General features: G+C 38.2%; 1 protein-coding gene across 7 annotated transcripts in view; it reads left to right on the plus strand.

Moving 5' to 3' along the window:
• Positions 1–16698, plus strand: part of CDC14A (cell division cycle 14A) — a 129582-nt gene that overhangs the window by 66742 nt on the left and 46142 nt on the right. For 5 of the 7 annotated variants that reach the window (XM_039869573.1, XM_039869574.1, XM_039869577.1 and 2 more), the window contains exons 7-8: positions 1979–2041; positions 11105–11192. In XM_039869573.1, coding sequence (XP_039725507.1) covers positions 1979–2041; positions 11105–11192 — 151 coding nt within the window. Of the gene's footprint in view, positions 1–1978; positions 2042–11104; positions 11193–12483; positions 12635–16698 lie in introns of those variants that run through there. The other 2 variants (XM_039869578.1, XM_039869579.1) reach the window with 2 other exon arrangements.

Consider the following 16698-nt stretch of genomic DNA (forward strand, 5'->3'; position numbering starts at 1 on the left):
TTCCTTCCCTGACGGAGCCAGAGGAAAAAATACAAAGACTCGACTTAAGTGGTACTTAAAAACTACTGTTTTAGCTTTAAAAAAAATGAGTTTAAACTCTGTAAACCTTTAAAATAGTTTTCAAATATTTTTCTCTTCATTTAAAAACTATCAAGATACTCTAGCCCATCCCTGCAAATTATATCACCAGCACACACTTCTGGTGACACCAGTTAAGAACTCTTACTGGGATGTTACCTGCCAGATAATTCACAATTATAACATTTAAAAAATATGCCTGAGAGCAAAAAGTAATTTATTTATTGTTGTTATCATTTTGCCTATCCTGCCATCTGCTATAGCCTGTTTTTTGTAAAACACTTATGAAATTCAGTTCACACTGGAATATTCCTGCCCAATCTTATGGTAACTGACGACTTGGTATAGAAATTTATGACATCTTTCTTGTAGTAGAGGAAAGGAGAGACTTCGTTCATGAATAAGGTCTCATGTAAATTCCTTGTTTCATCAAATGTTGGAGTTTATTTTACCCACATGTAGATGAGGTTTTAGAAGATCTGGTAGATTGTTCAACAGGTCTGTAAGCAACTGAGACATATTTCACCTCCTTACATCCCCTTAATACGGCACCGAGCTCTGGGCTATTTTTGTGGCAGCGAGTACCCTACCTCCTCAGAACAGAGACAGAGTATGGCCACATTTTTGCCCTTTTAGAAACATATCTTTCTTATTTTGATATATCGGCATTGTCATAAGCATAGTTCATGTGTGTGTGTGAACTACACACAGAGGCATGCACAGACTCACACTTTGAATAAAGAGAAGAGAAGGAAAGTAAGTGGTAGTTCAGGGTATCTTTTTCTCACTGTTTTGTCTGGCATGGTGCATATGGATGAACCAACTTACTTTGTTTAAAAGTGAAATCATTTAAATAACTTGTCCTGCTTCTGTAGGGGTTGTCTAGACCGGTGGTGTCAGAATTTGGGGTTTTTAAGAATCACCTGGAAGGCATGTTAAAAATGCTAATCTAACCCCCCCTCCTTGCCACTCTAAAGAATCTGATTTAATGGTTCTGGGATGGGGCCTAGCAATCCGTATTTTAAATATAAATTATCTTAAGTGTTTCTGTTGCAGCTAGTCCATTTTAGAAACATTGGTCTCTAAAGTATTTTCAGAGGTAGACATACTAGAGCTCAGTTTAATAGATTCTTCTATTTTTAATGACTTGACCATGTAACTTTTATAAGTAACTGATTTTATATTCTATCATAACCTGTATAGCTTCAGGATTTACAAAATAAAAAAACTCTGTGCTCTTCAAAATATTATATTTGAGCAGGTCAGGTAGTTTTTAAAAGTTCTAAATCATTAGTTACAAAAAGGAGAATGAAATTTTTCTTTGTGTTAAGCATATCAGTTCTTCCTTTTAAATTTTAAGAGCAGTCAGGCACACTTTTATTCTGTAAGAAACTGTCACCATAAAACAAATTCTCTCCAAGTAGAGTTTTAGGAATAAATAAAGGCTGGTTAAGTAAAAATGCCCTTTTTGCTAAATATCTCATCAATGATAAAAGGAAGATAAAACCTAAGAATAATTGGTTTTCCTTCTCCTCTCTGAAAAGTTAATCACAGGTATGAATTAATTACAATAGTTTCCAATAGTTTTTAACTGTAAATCTGCTTTTATGTTTTATTTCATATACATAATTTTCCATACAAAAGTAACGTAAATTACAACTCGAGGCATATTTTGTGGGACACAGTTTCGTGCTTTTCTAACGTTAAAGCCTACCTGTAAGACAGTCTCAAAGCAAAATGACTAATATTGGAAAATGATTTCTGGATATGCATTACACATCAAAGTTTTCAGGTTTTCTCCTTCTGATTAGTGAGGATCATTTGTGAGCAGGAATTCCAGGAATGGCTAGAAGCATTTATCAATTCAGTGTGGAAAAACTAATTCAAATTCTGCTTTTAGGGATTACAACATGGATTTTTTGACTTTGAGACATTTGATGTGGATGAATATGAACACTATGAGGTTTGTACTTTTTAATTTTTTGCAAGATATAATTACATGTTGATTAATTTTTTTTACTCCCTAACACTCAGGTATTGCAAATTGAGTGGCTGCTATTAAATAAAAACATTCTGGAGTTTTCTGGAGTTGTCAGTTTGTCCTATCAGCTTTGGTTATTACTTTTGACCAGGAGTCACCAACATTTTAGATTGAGAAAATGCCGTATCTAAATATATATATTCTTTCATCACATCTTTTTTGACAATTACTTTTCACTTGTATGAGAAAAGTAAATTTAAAGTATAGTTTGGTAAGTGAAACTATAAGTTACTTTTATTTAAAATTCAGGTTTTGTTTAAAACAAAACTGGATTTGTGCCTTGTAATATTTTTGACTGCATAAGTTTTATTTTGAAATATGGCTGAATTTGCTTAGTTCTGAGAGCTGTCTGAGTTTTCTCCCATGGCACCATCACGAAGCCTTCGAATAATGTCTTGCTTGCTCAGCAGTGCAGTTTCGGCAAAGGCTGTCCAAGCTAGGCTGTGCTCTAAGGAGACGTTGAAGATGTGCAGGTCTTTCGTATTTAGAAAGCTCAGGGTAAGATACATCAGGCATTTGCTTTATTTTCACGTGACTTACAGATGGCCCATTGTGTCAATTATTGATAAACAAAAGTGGCTTCCCACTTTTGTTTATCAATAATTGACACAATGGGCCATCTGTAAGAATGGCACATCCTTCATATTTGCACTGATCAAACAGATATAATTCTGGCAGCTATGCTGTGAAGGTGTCTGGTCAAGTAGTAAATGCAAGACGATGGTCCAGAAGCTTCCACGAAGAATCAGTGTCAGTACATTCATACTTTTCCAACAGAGTCGTTAAGGAATTTTCAAAGAAGTTGAGAACTAACTAAGAATAGCCATTCCTTTGAAATCTAACCATTGATCAGTTCAGTTAAAAAAATAAAAATAGTCTTTTTGCCCTAGAGAGAAACAGTGAAGATTTTGGTTGTCCTCAAAACAAAATAAAATGCGGCTTTCCACTGTTTACCAGAAGGCTTGCCATTTTTGATGATGTCCCTGTGTTAGCCATACACAGAAAAGTTTACAAAAAAACATGGAGGAAGAGCTGTCCTACAGCAGTACCCTGTTCCTAGTTGAGAAGAGGGGAGAAGGAGAGAAATGCAAAGAAACATTTGGGGGTGCCTCATCACCATGGCTTACATGAATTATCCCATTCAGAACTGGGCCTGTGCAAGTTCAAGGAGCTGCCTTAAGTACCCTCTTGGGAGCTTAAAGTTCATGAATAACATACTTCAAAAGCTGAGAAATTATTTTGATTTTTTTGCGCTATTTTATATCTGCCATGATTTCCCCCCACCTCCTAAATTTATTCTTTTTTTTTTTTTAAGGGAAAAAATGCTTTCCATGAAGTAGTTTTGTCAGTATGAGCTATTTCCCAGAATACCAAGCTATTATTTATTGACTTGACCCTGTGCTTTTATACAGACAAACCTGAGCCACTTTTGATGGAAGTGGTTAGAGCTGTGCTTGGCTACTGCAGACCTGATGGCAGACAAACTGGTTACAGCCTACTGGGGAGTGGAGTCACTGCACAGGGCTTCCCTTTGTTCCTCCCCTCATGGCACACCTGGAAAATGATAATATTTACTCAGCACCCTGTGATCATAGCTCACAGCTGTTGGAAACTGGCCTGGGGACTCTGGCTGTCCCAGTCCCTGCCCAGGCAACTCCATTCTGTTACGCTGGTTGGGAAGCTTTGCTGTTCTTGAGAAATGATGTTGTTATATGAGAATCAAGAAGATTATTACGCAATGGCCTCAATTTGATAACTTTTCATTTCATTTATTGAGCAGACATTTTTATTAAGTACTTCCTATTTGCTTGCTATGTTTTTAGGGCCAATATATTTTTTCAGGAGGCTACCTATAATTTCATCTCTTCATATGTTAGAGCCCTTATTGTTGTCACCTGCTATCATAGAATCCATATATTCTTGAGCCTCATTCTGCAGAAGTTATCATGTTTGGCCTTTGTCACAAGCCCCTATTTCATGCTGTCTACACGGAATTTGTCTACACAGAATTTATTGGTCCATGATAGGCTGAATGTGGAAAATTTTGCTCCTGAGACATCATTATTGCTATGTTCAACTAAAGGATGCTCTTTTGGGAAAAGAGCGTTGCTGTTCTAGAAGGTGGTTTTACATTATTTTGGCCACATTACAGTGTAGCCCATCTGGGAAGTGTTTGTGTGAAAGTGTTGGTCGATTCTAGATGCCTGGGAATGAGTCTTTCTTGAATCTTGGACCTCTTCCATCAAGTCTTCATATCACTATCAGAGTGTATGTTTTTGAAATTAAGTTTGATTATGTCACCCTCTGCTCTAAGTCCTTCATGGGCTCCACACTGACTAAAAGTGTCGGGGAAATGAACGCTCCCTAATACAGCACAAAAGGCCCTTTTTGCCTTAGGCTTTTTCTTGCTCTCCATCCATGTCCCTTTCTCTTCCCTCCTCACACCCAAATCCGTGCAGCTTCCAGATGGAAGCACTTTGGACATGCTCTTGTTCCCTCCTCCTGCCTGTGGTCCCTTCTCCCCTACCCACTGTGTTTACATGTCTGTCATTCTTAGCTCTGTGGGAGCTCTTTTCTGCAGCATTGCACAATATGCTGTTTACACATCTGTGTCCTCCCTGTACCCTGGGCACTTGAGGGCAGAAACTATATCTCATTCATCTCTGTATGAATAAGTCACCCAGTATACTCATAGTGGGCAGTCATCAAATGAAAGAACTAATGAATAAATGAGTGAGTGAATACTAAAAATAGGAGTATAGCACATTTCAAGATATTTTATATAATCTGTTAAAAGTACTTTTCAATGGAAAGTGACCAAGATATATTAAGAATCTATTCTGATTTTGCAGTAATACTCTAGGGGAAAAATTTATTGACTATGGTAGATGACTTCTTTTTTAAAAATAATCTTTTAAAAATTAAATTTATTGGAGTGACACCAGTTAATAAAATTATGTAGGTTTCAAGTATACAGTTCAATAATACATCGTCTGTATATTGCATTGTGTGTTCACCGCCCAAAGTCAAATCTCCTTCCGCCACCATATATTTGACCCCTTTACCCTCATCCTCCTCCCCGCTTTCCCTCTGGTAACCACTGTACCCTTGTTCGTGTCAATGAATTTTTGTTCGTTTGTCTTGTTTGTTTGTCGCTTTCAGTTTTCTGTCCCACATATGAGTGTAATCATATGGTTCTCAACCTTTTCCATCTGACTTACTTCATTTAGCATAGTGTTCTTCAGATCCATCTGTGGTGCCTCAAATGTCAATATTACATTTTTTCTATGGCTGAGTGATAGTCCTTATATGTAAGTATTGTATCTTCTTTATTTAATCATATATTGAAGGACACTCCGGTTGTTTCCATGTCTTGGCCACTGTGCATAATGCTGCAGTGAACATAGATGTACATATATCTTTATGAATAAATGTTTTTTAATTTTTCAGGTAGATACTCATAAGAGGGATTGCTAGGTCATATGGTAATTCTATTCTTAATTTTTTGAGGGACCTCTATACTGTTTTTCATAGTGGCTGTACCAATTTACATTCCCACTTAGCAGCATATGAGGGACAACCTCTTGAAATGATTTTTCTTTTATTGCCAGCCAGTCTCTGCTGTAAAAGAGAGGTTATTTTTATTTTATTTTTTTTCCTAAACCAGTTATTTGCAATGGAGATTGCTAGACCTTGTAATCTTCAACTAGGGCTTTCATGTAATGCCAGTTTAATTTAATATATGAATAGAGATCATCTCCAGATTGACTATGACATCCGTCATTGCAGTTAGTAAGTAAATAGTCAAACTGACCAGGTGGTATAGACTCCAGAGGTGGCCCTTTTGCACATACCTTGAGAACTAATAAGGTTTGTTAGGTCTCTCGACACTCAGTGTGTCACCTCAGGTCAACAGCAAGAGTCCTTGTTATTGAAAACCTAAGGTTACGATATTTCAAGGCTTTGCTTTGGATTAGAATTTGTACAGCAAACTAGAATGTAATCTAGGTGCCGCTTGTTCATGGATTTGGAACTGGAAAAATGTGAATTTCTGCCACTGTAATTGTGAATTCCTACCATTGGACTGGGGTCAAGCAAATTCCAGAATGCAGATATGTGGGCTTGTCCTTATCACTTGGAGGAACTATGGAGGTGTGTCTCCCACCATGGTTTGATTACTCAGAGAACTATGAGAAGCATTTCACTGAAGCTGTCCTGTAGTGTTGATTACACCACTCAAAAGTCTCAAGTTAAGGAAACAAAATTCCTTCCTGGACACTGCAACAGCTGAAATGGAGGGACCCAGACTTTCAACCCATTGCTGGTTGAAAGGTCATGTTGGTTAAACCTATAAAATGTTTTGAGGTCTAAGTCATCCTAAGCAATTTCTCAAGTTATTTTCCCCTTTCTTTTAAATTATTGTTTAATCTCTGTTCCTCCTTTTGCCTCCAAAATTCTTAAGAGAGCAGTCTTGACTGTTTTTACCCAGTCAACTTATTATTGTCTAGCGTTCATCTTTGTGACTCGACTCTCACTATTCTTGCTAATTCAAGAATTAGCAAAACCAAATGGCTTTGCTTGGTCTTTTTCCTACGTGATGACTCCGTGGACACCCTCTAATTCTAGAAACTCACTTTCCCCCTGTAACTTCTAAGGTTCTGTCCCTTGCTTTTTTCCTCCTTCCATCTCTGGCCATCTTTGTCAGTCTCCTATGCGAGTTCTTGGTCTCCTGCGCCCACTTGAAATGCTGCTGCTTTCTCGGGCCCTGTGATTTCTGGTTAAATACACTCACCATGAGTTGGGGGACACCTGTCTTGAAGTTTCAACAACCATGTATGTACTGATGGCCTCACATCTTCATGTCTTGAGCCCTGGAATGGCACCTGTAAACATGCACTGGGTTCTCGCTCCCTGGCGTTGCATCAGCAGAGGCGTTCACTGGTCTGGGCTGTTGGAGCAGCCCCTTAAATGCTTTCCCCCAGCAGTGTCCCCTCCACGCCGCCCCCCCCCAGCTGTTGCCGTCAGAAGTGAAGGAATCATCCACTCCTCTTTCCCTCCACCACACTGTCTCTCTCAAAAGCAAACCTAAATTAATAATCTGGAGCTTATTATCTAAAGCCGAATGGCATGGCAACTTAATTTAAACCAAATAACTCAAATATTTACTGTGCTTTCAGCTCATAAAGTGCCAGTCATTACAGCGTGTTTGCATTTATGTGGCACACCTATACTATCAACGCTTTTATTGTTTTAGAAGTTAGGGAACTATAAAGAAGGCACTTTTTAATCAATAAGAAAAGGCTTTGTAGTTCTGTCTTTTTTTTTTTTTCAGGCCAGGCAACCCTTGGTTGACCTCACAGATTGCAAGTACCTTGTCATTTTACAATTCCTTAAATTTTTTTAAACTTTTTATGTCTACAGTACCTGGTCTTCCTAGGTGGTCTCCCATCCAAGTACTAACCAGGCCCGACCGTGCTTAGCTTGTCTTTTTGATTTTTAAAATAGTCTTTGTGCCACCACTAAACTTCATATGTACTTCTATTATGACACTTGTCAAAGTTTAATGCAACATTTTATTTGATGGGTGTCTTAGTTTGGGCTTCTACAACAAAAATACTGTAGACTATGTGGCTTAAACAGCAAACACTTGTTTCTCACAGTTCTGGAGGCTAGAAATTCCAAAATCAGGGTGCTGGCAGATTAGGCATCTGGTTCATAGATGGCCATATTGTCCTGTGTCCTCACGTGGTAGAAGGGATGAGGGAGCTCCCTGGGGTCTCTTTTATAAGGCACTAATCCCATTCATGAGGGCTCCACCCTCATGACCTAATCACCTCCCTAAGGCCCCACTTCTAAATGCCATCACATTGGGGATTAGGTTTCAACTTAGGAATTTTTGGGACACAGCATTCAGTCTCTAGCAATAGGTAAAATAGTGATGATAACAGCACCTTTTAGGGTTGCTGTAAGGATGAAATGAAATGAGGTGTGTGTAATAGTGTAGTGCTTAGCACAGCATCAGTGGTAAATATCTATATATCTATATATATGTGTTTGCTGTTACTTGTTACTATTATTTGTCACTCCCACTTGCTTTCAGACTCTTATATAAGAGCATACAGGGGATGCTTTTTATTATTTCATGTGTGACACTAAGTTATAGTCCTTGATATATAATAAAGGCTCAGCAAATGTTTGAATGAAAGTTGAATTGTACTTAAAAACTGTTTCTCCATGCTATCTGAGAAAGCACATCATTTCATAAAGGAATCAGTCCCGTAATTGCCAACCTCAGGCTCTCTCTTTTCGATCTTACTGTCTGTTACAATTATATGAAGGCCAAATGTTTTTCAGTGTTTGGGCTGAAAAATATATTTGTGACTATTACAACAGAGACATGCCTTACTGGCACAGATGTATTTTTTAGAAGTTGGAAAAATTCAAGTTTTCAAGTGCAGAGATTTTTTAAAATGCACCAGGAGAGTTAGCTATTCCAAAAAAATCTGGTGAATCTTTTGTAGTAAAGTGAATAATAACACCTAAATATATCAGTTTTAGAAATTTAGATTTATATCTTGGGCTTTTCTTAATTGTGCAGAACATCTGCAATTTTTCTAGGTAGTACTTGGGAGGTGGTAGGCTTGAGATTGGAAGATATCACGTCATTCTCTGGCTTCATTCTTGCTTAGATGTTTGTTTGCAAAATGTGGTAGGGTTAGAATGTACCTTAAGTTCCTGTCTGATCTAGATTTCTTCAAGTGTGTGTGTTCATGTTTCATTAAAAAAGCCAATTTGTGTTATCTTAAATATTCTATTATTGATAAATATTGTGAAATTCACTGTGAAAGAAGGCACAGACATTAATTTTGGAAGCTTACCAAAGTAAGCTTATATTATATCAGCCAGTTAAAAGCTGTAACTTTCTTATTAATTTTTTTCTCAGATTTGGATGTAAGACCTAAACCTCTTTGTTTACTCCATCAACCTATCCAAGCTACTGACTATAGCCCAATACTATCTAATGTTTATCCTTTTGGGTAGGCAGATTGCCAAACATATTCTTTTGGTCCTGTCGGTGAATGTATCTTAGTGAGTCCATTGCCTATGTCCATATGATTGATTGTAAAAGGCTACTGTTTAACCAAATGGATGTCTGTAATCCCAACAAACAGATGTAGCACAATGTATTTATCTAAGCTTGCTTAGTGGTCTAGGATACAGAAATAGTGAACGTAGAAACTTGTATTCTTCCACTGTTCATAAAGAATTGGTTTTAGCTTTTTGATAATTAGAGCATACTTCTATTTTTGAATTTTTAAATAATGTTTTAAGCTTAATGATTACTTGAGAGGGGTGTTTATCACAAAGGGTTGTAATTAAATTCTTTATTAAAATTGATATAAATAGACAGCTATACTTGAGATTTGTTTTGGTATGTGTACTCATAACACTCATAGTACTAAGATTTTATTTAGGGCATCATGGAGACATGTTTATTATAATTAGATTAATGCAATGCGGACATTTATAAGGCATCATGTAATGTTTCATTTATAACTTTTCTTAATTGGAAAGAAACATCTGCATTTGCAACAGCTAAGTAGTATAGCTAAGTTTAGATTTTCATGGAAATGATAATGGGTAGTATAAGTAATTAAAGTAGAAGCTCCAGATTTCCTTGATGTCAGTTATTCCAATTGACTTAAATACTTATGAGCTCTTAAAGCAGAGTGCAGACTCTTGGGTTTGACCGGGATTCTTACCATTGAGGTCTGCGCCATCTAGTGGAAGAGTCTTTCATACAGATAGCCTTGGCCCAGGAAAGAGAACGCTTCCTTCTCAGCCTGGGAGGTATCTGTGCAGACTTGGGAACTCCAGGCCAAGCCTGGCGATGGGGTTGTGGTTGGGGTTGGGCTGGGGTTGGCTAAGGATGCTTACATGAAGAGGCAATATATATATGTGACACACTGCACAAATGTCTCCCAGTTATCTGCAAAATCTCGGGTGCCTTCAGCTCTGCCCCAGGGCTCCAGAGGCACATGGAGAAGGGAAGGAAATGAAGGAAATGATGGAGCAGTGGGAAGATGCTCGGCCCCTTCCCTGGTCTTCAAGCCTTTTCTGTGGATCCCTTACAGTGTGTAGACCAGAGGCTGACAACTGGTGATCAAAGCCAGCCTCTAGGTGGATTTTATTTGGTTTCACAGTATTTAAAGACATAATTTAAAATGGCAAATTTCAAATGTAGAGAGAAGTCACATGAAAATCCAATGGGAAGATCAGCCACATTCAGTCAGCTCTCCTGCAAGGTGACCAGCCAGAGCCGCCCGCGGTGTACCTGCCTTTATTTATGTCTCTTGCCTGACCCAGGGTGCTGTCTGTGTGCGCATCCCCTGAGGGAGACCTTAGCTGACTCTAGATTGTGGTATACCTTGAGGGTGTGATGAGCTTCTGTTCCTCACTCCAGCCTCTTTCTGCTTCCCAATCTAAAAATCAGCATTGACAACAAATATCAACCTATAAAAACAGGAAAAAAAAATGAAAGTGTGTTCATCATGACCCTGATATTTATAGATTTTTTTTTTTTCATTGTTTAAATGTTTACCATGTTCATGGAAAGCGCTTACATTTTCCATTTTCTCTTATTTCCCTTTATTTATTGCTGGGATAAGCAATGTTTGTTTTCATTTCATTTCACTACAGTGTGGCCAGAAGATAAAGTTATTTTAAGCAAAGTACCTCCACCGTAAATAAAGTTTTCTAAACTTTTCATAGAACCTAGATAAAAAATTTTCTAAAAAAGATTGAATTCATAAATATTATTTTGATTATCAATGCATGTTTTTATTTTAAACTATGTTGTTTTCATTTATGTCCAATTAGTCTAGAGTACTAATAGAGTGGATAGCAGTTTTATTTGCAAGGGTTTCTTAAATTGTATAAGAATTATAAAATTTTTTTTTCTTTTTTTTCACAAAATTCTGCCAGCGAGTTGAAAATGGTGACTTCAACTGGATTGTTCCAGGAAAATTTTTAGCATTTAGTGGACCACATCCAAAAAGCAAAATTGAAAATGGTAGGTTTTTCTTTACTTTGCAATCCAAAAATTTATTTCAGTTGATCTTCTTTAATATCTTAATTTCTTCAGATGATCCTTTCTTTTCATAATATTCTCCAAAGAATATTTATTAAATAAAAAATTGAATAGTAGTAATTAGTGTGTTAAATATTATGCTTTAGTAGGCGGAGCGATAATTACTGTTTTAAAACCAACGATACTTAGGTTGCCATGAATAGGATGCTCACTTTACCTGACCTAGTGATCAAAGAAGAATCCGAAAAACTAACTGCTCAGACCAATAAGCAGATTGCTGAATTCTGTCAGTGATTCTTAGGTTTAATTGGTAGTGGAGTACTATACATCAAGGTATTCTTTGGGGGAACACCATATTGAAGAATGATGATGATGATGATGATCCTTTATTGAGTACTTACTGTGTGCTAGTTACTAGCTAATCACAGTGTTATCTCATTTAATGCACACCCAACCCTGTGAGGTGTAGGTACTATTATCTCCATTTTATGCAGAAGTAAATTGAGGCTTATCAGTAGGGAATTTGCCCCAGGTCACAAAGTAGTAGTCAGAACTACTGACCACCCCAGAGCTGGGCTCCTAAACATGGCCACTACACTGATCTGTTTAGTTCCCTCATGACAACTAGGAATGACTTGGTACTGAAGTAATTAAATTTGCAGTATATGTATAGCTGGGGCCATACACATTCAGGAAGAAAGATAAAAGAGAACAAAAACTAAACCCTCTTGAATGAAACATGATCAGCTATGTGTTTTCCCATTAACATTTATTTTCTACTTATTTATTTTTTCATCTAATATTCCCTAGAAGACAAATAATGACAGTCACCAAAGGTTTAAGAATAATTTAGAGGAGAAGTACACTAATTTTTTAAAAATCACCCAAGAACATAATAGCTCCCTTTTTTTGCTATCTGGTCATAGACCTGGAATATCAATCCTCGGAGAGAATGTAATTTGAAACCCGTCATCTAGATTTATTCTTCCATCATTATCACCACAAGTATTTATTCTGAAATCTAGTTTCATTGTATATTGTTATCCATGCATTTAGATTTGATTTTTAGTTTGCGTTTTCACACACGTGCTTATCATTTCATACCAATGATGTATCTACCAGGGAGGGAACCCTGCTTGAGTCATGTTCCCTCTGGGGCTGGGTGATCTTTGACAGTTAGGCTAACAAACGGGAGCCTCTATTGAAGCCAGAATTAGATCTTTGCATTCAGGAATTTGCTAATGAATTTTTTTTGCTCCAGACATTGATTGATTAACTGCTGTCCCGTGGAATTGTTAGCAATAACACATTGGGTGCCTGAGGAAACTGCATTCTGACAGTTGGTCTTTCAGACAGGATTGATTAAATCCACCTTTGGCCTTCAGTGCAAAATGATCTGACTCAAACCCAGAAAAGCTTAGCAGGTGTGTGGTTTCAGGGTGGCTTTGCTGTTGGGTGTTCATTTGGTGAAGTTGAAAGAATGTTGCTGTTTAGGATTCATGTGTTTTATGAAATTTTCTTAAAGAGAAGATGAGGTGTAATTTAAAAAATTATTTTAAATATTTTTATAGAGGTAATATATGATTTTTTTTCAAAAGAGAAAATGCAGATGAACTAACAAAAAAGGATAAGTATGACTTATAATTCTACCCAAGTTTTCTAGGTTTACTAGTTAGTGGTGGGATTATTTGGGGATTTTAATTTTCTTTCCTTCTGCTTCTCTTTATTTTTTTACTTGCACACATTTTTTTCCCTCTCAATGAATACACATACGCACACACACTTATAAAAATATTCCTTTTTTTTTTTTTTACAAGCCCGAATCAACAATTACTGTCTTGTAGCAGCTTTTTTCACTTAACATATCACAGAGTTCTTTCATGGCAGTAAATGTGGATCTTCATTATAATTTTCCATGACTGCATTTTTCAATGACTGTGCTATATCCTATTAATCAATCAATTATTTTTTGATGAGATCTAACGTTTAAAAACTGTTGTGGTTGGCATACATGTTCATACTCCTTTTGCAGCTCTGGTTTCTTTGAAATCTTAGAAGTAGAATTGTTAGATAAAAGGATGTGAATATTTTGTGTGAGAATTTTTGTCAAAAACCTTTAAACATTCTTTTTGGTCCCATACTGCAATATATAGAGAAATAATTATAGCCATCATTGCTTACATGCCAGAAGTGGTACTAAGCTTTTTGTGTACACATCATCTAATAATCAAAGCCAGCCTCTGGAGTAGGTGGTACTGCTAACACAGAAGAGAAGAGGGATCTTACAGGAGTTACCTGACTTGCCCAGGTTCACACAGCTGGAATGCAGCAGCATGCAGATTCAAACACAGGTCTCTTTGATTCTAAATTCTGTGTTTTTAAAATTTTTATTACAGAGGAAGTACCTGCCCACTACAGAAAATGTAAGCAATATAGATAAAGTCACTTGTAATTATATATTCTAGAGATAACCACTGTTAAGGTATTGCTCTATATATGCATTTTTTCCCTATGCATTGTGCCCTCTCATCTTGAGAAAAAAAGGTCTGAAAGTGCAGCTTACCTAGTATTTGTTGAATTTTATGATGTCTAGAACAATTTCATTAAGGCCGTCATTGGTAAAATACTGATATTTTACTGGAATTCCCCTTTTAAGATCTGATATTCACTAGAAGCTTCATCATGTTTTCTGTGAAGGGCTTTAACTTTGTAAATCCTTTTTGAACTTCAAATAATTTTGCAATGGAATTAATAAAATTGATCCAATTAAAGCAAAATATTGGTGTACTTTTTTTTTTTTTGAATTTAGAAACATTGTTTCCTGAGGAGGCTGAAAGTTATTTTAGGGGTTTGTTAGTAGAAAAGGTAGACTTCTAAGGAGTTAACACTCAAATAGCTGTTGCTAGGATGTAGCAAAAAGAGGTGCTAAACTCTTGGGATCTGGGCAGAATGCCGTGAGTCTTAAGTGTGTGTCTTGTCAACAGAGAGCCACCAGGAGTTTTTGTCAGCCATCTTGGTTCCCATTGTTTTGACAGTGGAGAAGAGAAGAGCTCTATCTTTTTTTTGGTTAAACAGGTTTGAATTGATAAATGAATAATACAGCAGTAGAATGAAACACACTGGATTTAAAAATTTCCAAAAAAGCCCCTAAACTCCCAGGTAGCAAAGCCCTTCTCATCTCTATTTTAGAAAGAAAGGAAGGAAGGAAAGAATGAAGGAAGGAAGGATGGAAGGAAGAAAGGGAAAAGGGAGAGGGAGAGGGAGAGAGAGAGAAAGGAGCACAAAGATAGCTTGAGACAGGGAATCCCAACAATTTGAAGTGTCAGCCTTCTAATGAGAGAAGCCGGGTGCGGAGCGACTGGACCGGTTGAAGCTGGTTCTACCTTTTACGGGCTGCGTAAACTTGAGTGAGCTCATTGAACTTCTCTGGGCATCATTTTCCTCATATATCAGATGGAGGAAATAGGAAGCACATTTCAGGCATCTAGTGAGGATTAGAGCTATTGTATGAAGTGCCTTTCACAGTGTCAGGCACACAGTAGGTGTTTATTAGATATTCTTTACATTTTCATCATGAATGAACCTAATATTGTATTGCTTCCTATCTTTGCTTACCCATTTTTCAGTTTTAACTTTTATTAATGACTGCGTGGTCTAGCCATTCGACTCTGCTGTTTTTCAGTTTTCTAATTTTAAATGAGGAGTTGGGAAGAGATGAATTTTTAAATCTTTTAGCCCTGAAATTCTTTTTCTGGGTTTGGTCAGCTCCAGGGTTCTACCTGTGTTTTGCTGATGCCAGGACACCATCTAGTGGCCAGATGGAGTAAGGGTCGATGAGTGCTCCACCAGCCCCGTGCACACTGCTGAAACCAGAGCCCCATCAAAAGCATCCCAATGCATCAATAACACCCACAAAAAATTTAGAGGTCATAGGATATTGTCATTGCTTGTTGGTTATAACTCATTTGAAACACTTTTGGGGATTTTAAAGAAACCTGCTCGCCAACTGTAGGAAGTGCAGCTCTACATGTTCATATAACATCCCTTTTTTGGATACCTAAAAATTAGAATCAAGTTGCATCTTACCTGAAATCAGCGTCAGCAGAGGCCCTGGAATTGACTGCCAGGGTTCAAATGCTGCCTCTGTCTCTTACTAGCTGTGTTCATGAGCCGTTTTGCTTTCCAGGCATTAGTAATTCGGGTAATTGCAAGGTTTAATGAGACAATTCACATGAAGCACTAAATGTAGTGCCCAGTACATAGTAGGTGCTCTGTAAGTGTTAGGTGTGATTATTATCATTATTGTTATTATTTCGATGTCCTATTGCCATATTTGGATAACTGTCCAGTGTTATTTTCTCAAAAGATATGCATAGTTTCTCTTAATAGTTGGTTTAAGTATATTAACTGTAATGCCATTTGCTCCTGATGGAACTTCATATGTGAAAAGGGAGGGTCGTACAGTTTGGCTAGAGGAGGGGAAGGGACAGACACCAAACCAACCATTAGCACGCTGGGGTACAGGTGCTGTCATGCAGGTAGGTGCCAGGTGTGCTAGGAACCCAGGCAGCGCTTGTCAGCCTGCCACTCCGAGGGAAGGCTTCCCAGGCATCCGTGAGCCCTCTCTGTCCCATTGTTTGCATGGTGGAAAGCTCTCGTTTCCTTCTGTCAACCACAGTCCCCCTTAGGCTGGGAAATAATTTGGGCAAATAAACCAATTAGGAACAGAGTTGATTTTCCCAAGTTGAAAAATATCTGTTTTCTCTAAAGATGGGTATATCAGTCACTGTTTCTACATAGAAAACTGTAAATATGCTCTGCATTTCCTGCTTGCTTGAAAGTGAAAATCGTGAAACTGGGCTGTGGATAGACAGGCCTGCCTTCCAGTTCCGCCTCCGTCCATTGCGTGACCTTGGCCCAGTGTACCAGTCCGGGCTCTTGGTTGGAGGCAGCAGAACTAACTCTGGCAAATGAAGGCCAAAAGGCATTTATTGGAATTATGTTGGCAAGCTCACAGCCTCCCAAGGAAGGCTGGAGAACGAGCTTAGAAAATGAACAGGATCCAAGGGGGAAAACGTAACAGCTGGGGCCTGGCGGGAACTGACCAAACTACGGCAAACGAGGCATTTAATGCGAAGCATTTGTTGCGGAGAAGTAAAAAGCCAAAGCGCAACACCGAAGACACCAGAACACTGCAGAGGAAACGGCTACCGCCTTTAAGGCTCGAGGCGGGCAGAAGGGGAAAGGGGGGTTAGCAGAGCCCGGGGGCGAGGGGGCTCGAAGGGCAGGCCCAGAGCTGGGGTTTCCATTCGGGGACAAGCCGCGAACGCCATGGGTCGGGGTCTCGGGCTGGTGCTGGGAGTGCCAACGAAGTGTTGTGGTGGTGGTGGTGGTGGGGCGCCCCTGAGGTCCGAACCGTACAGGTTGAGGTTTCGAACCTTCGTGAACTATTCCCAGTACCTGGAGGTTTTCCCACGCGCGCTGTGTT

The sequence above is a fragment of the Pteropus medius genome, unplaced genomic scaffold, assembly GCF_902729225.1.
Source record: "Pteropus medius unplaced genomic scaffold, Ma_sr-lr_union100, whole genome shotgun sequence".
NCBI classification, from domain to species: Eukaryota; Metazoa; Chordata; class Mammalia; order Chiroptera; family Pteropodidae; genus Pteropus; species Pteropus medius.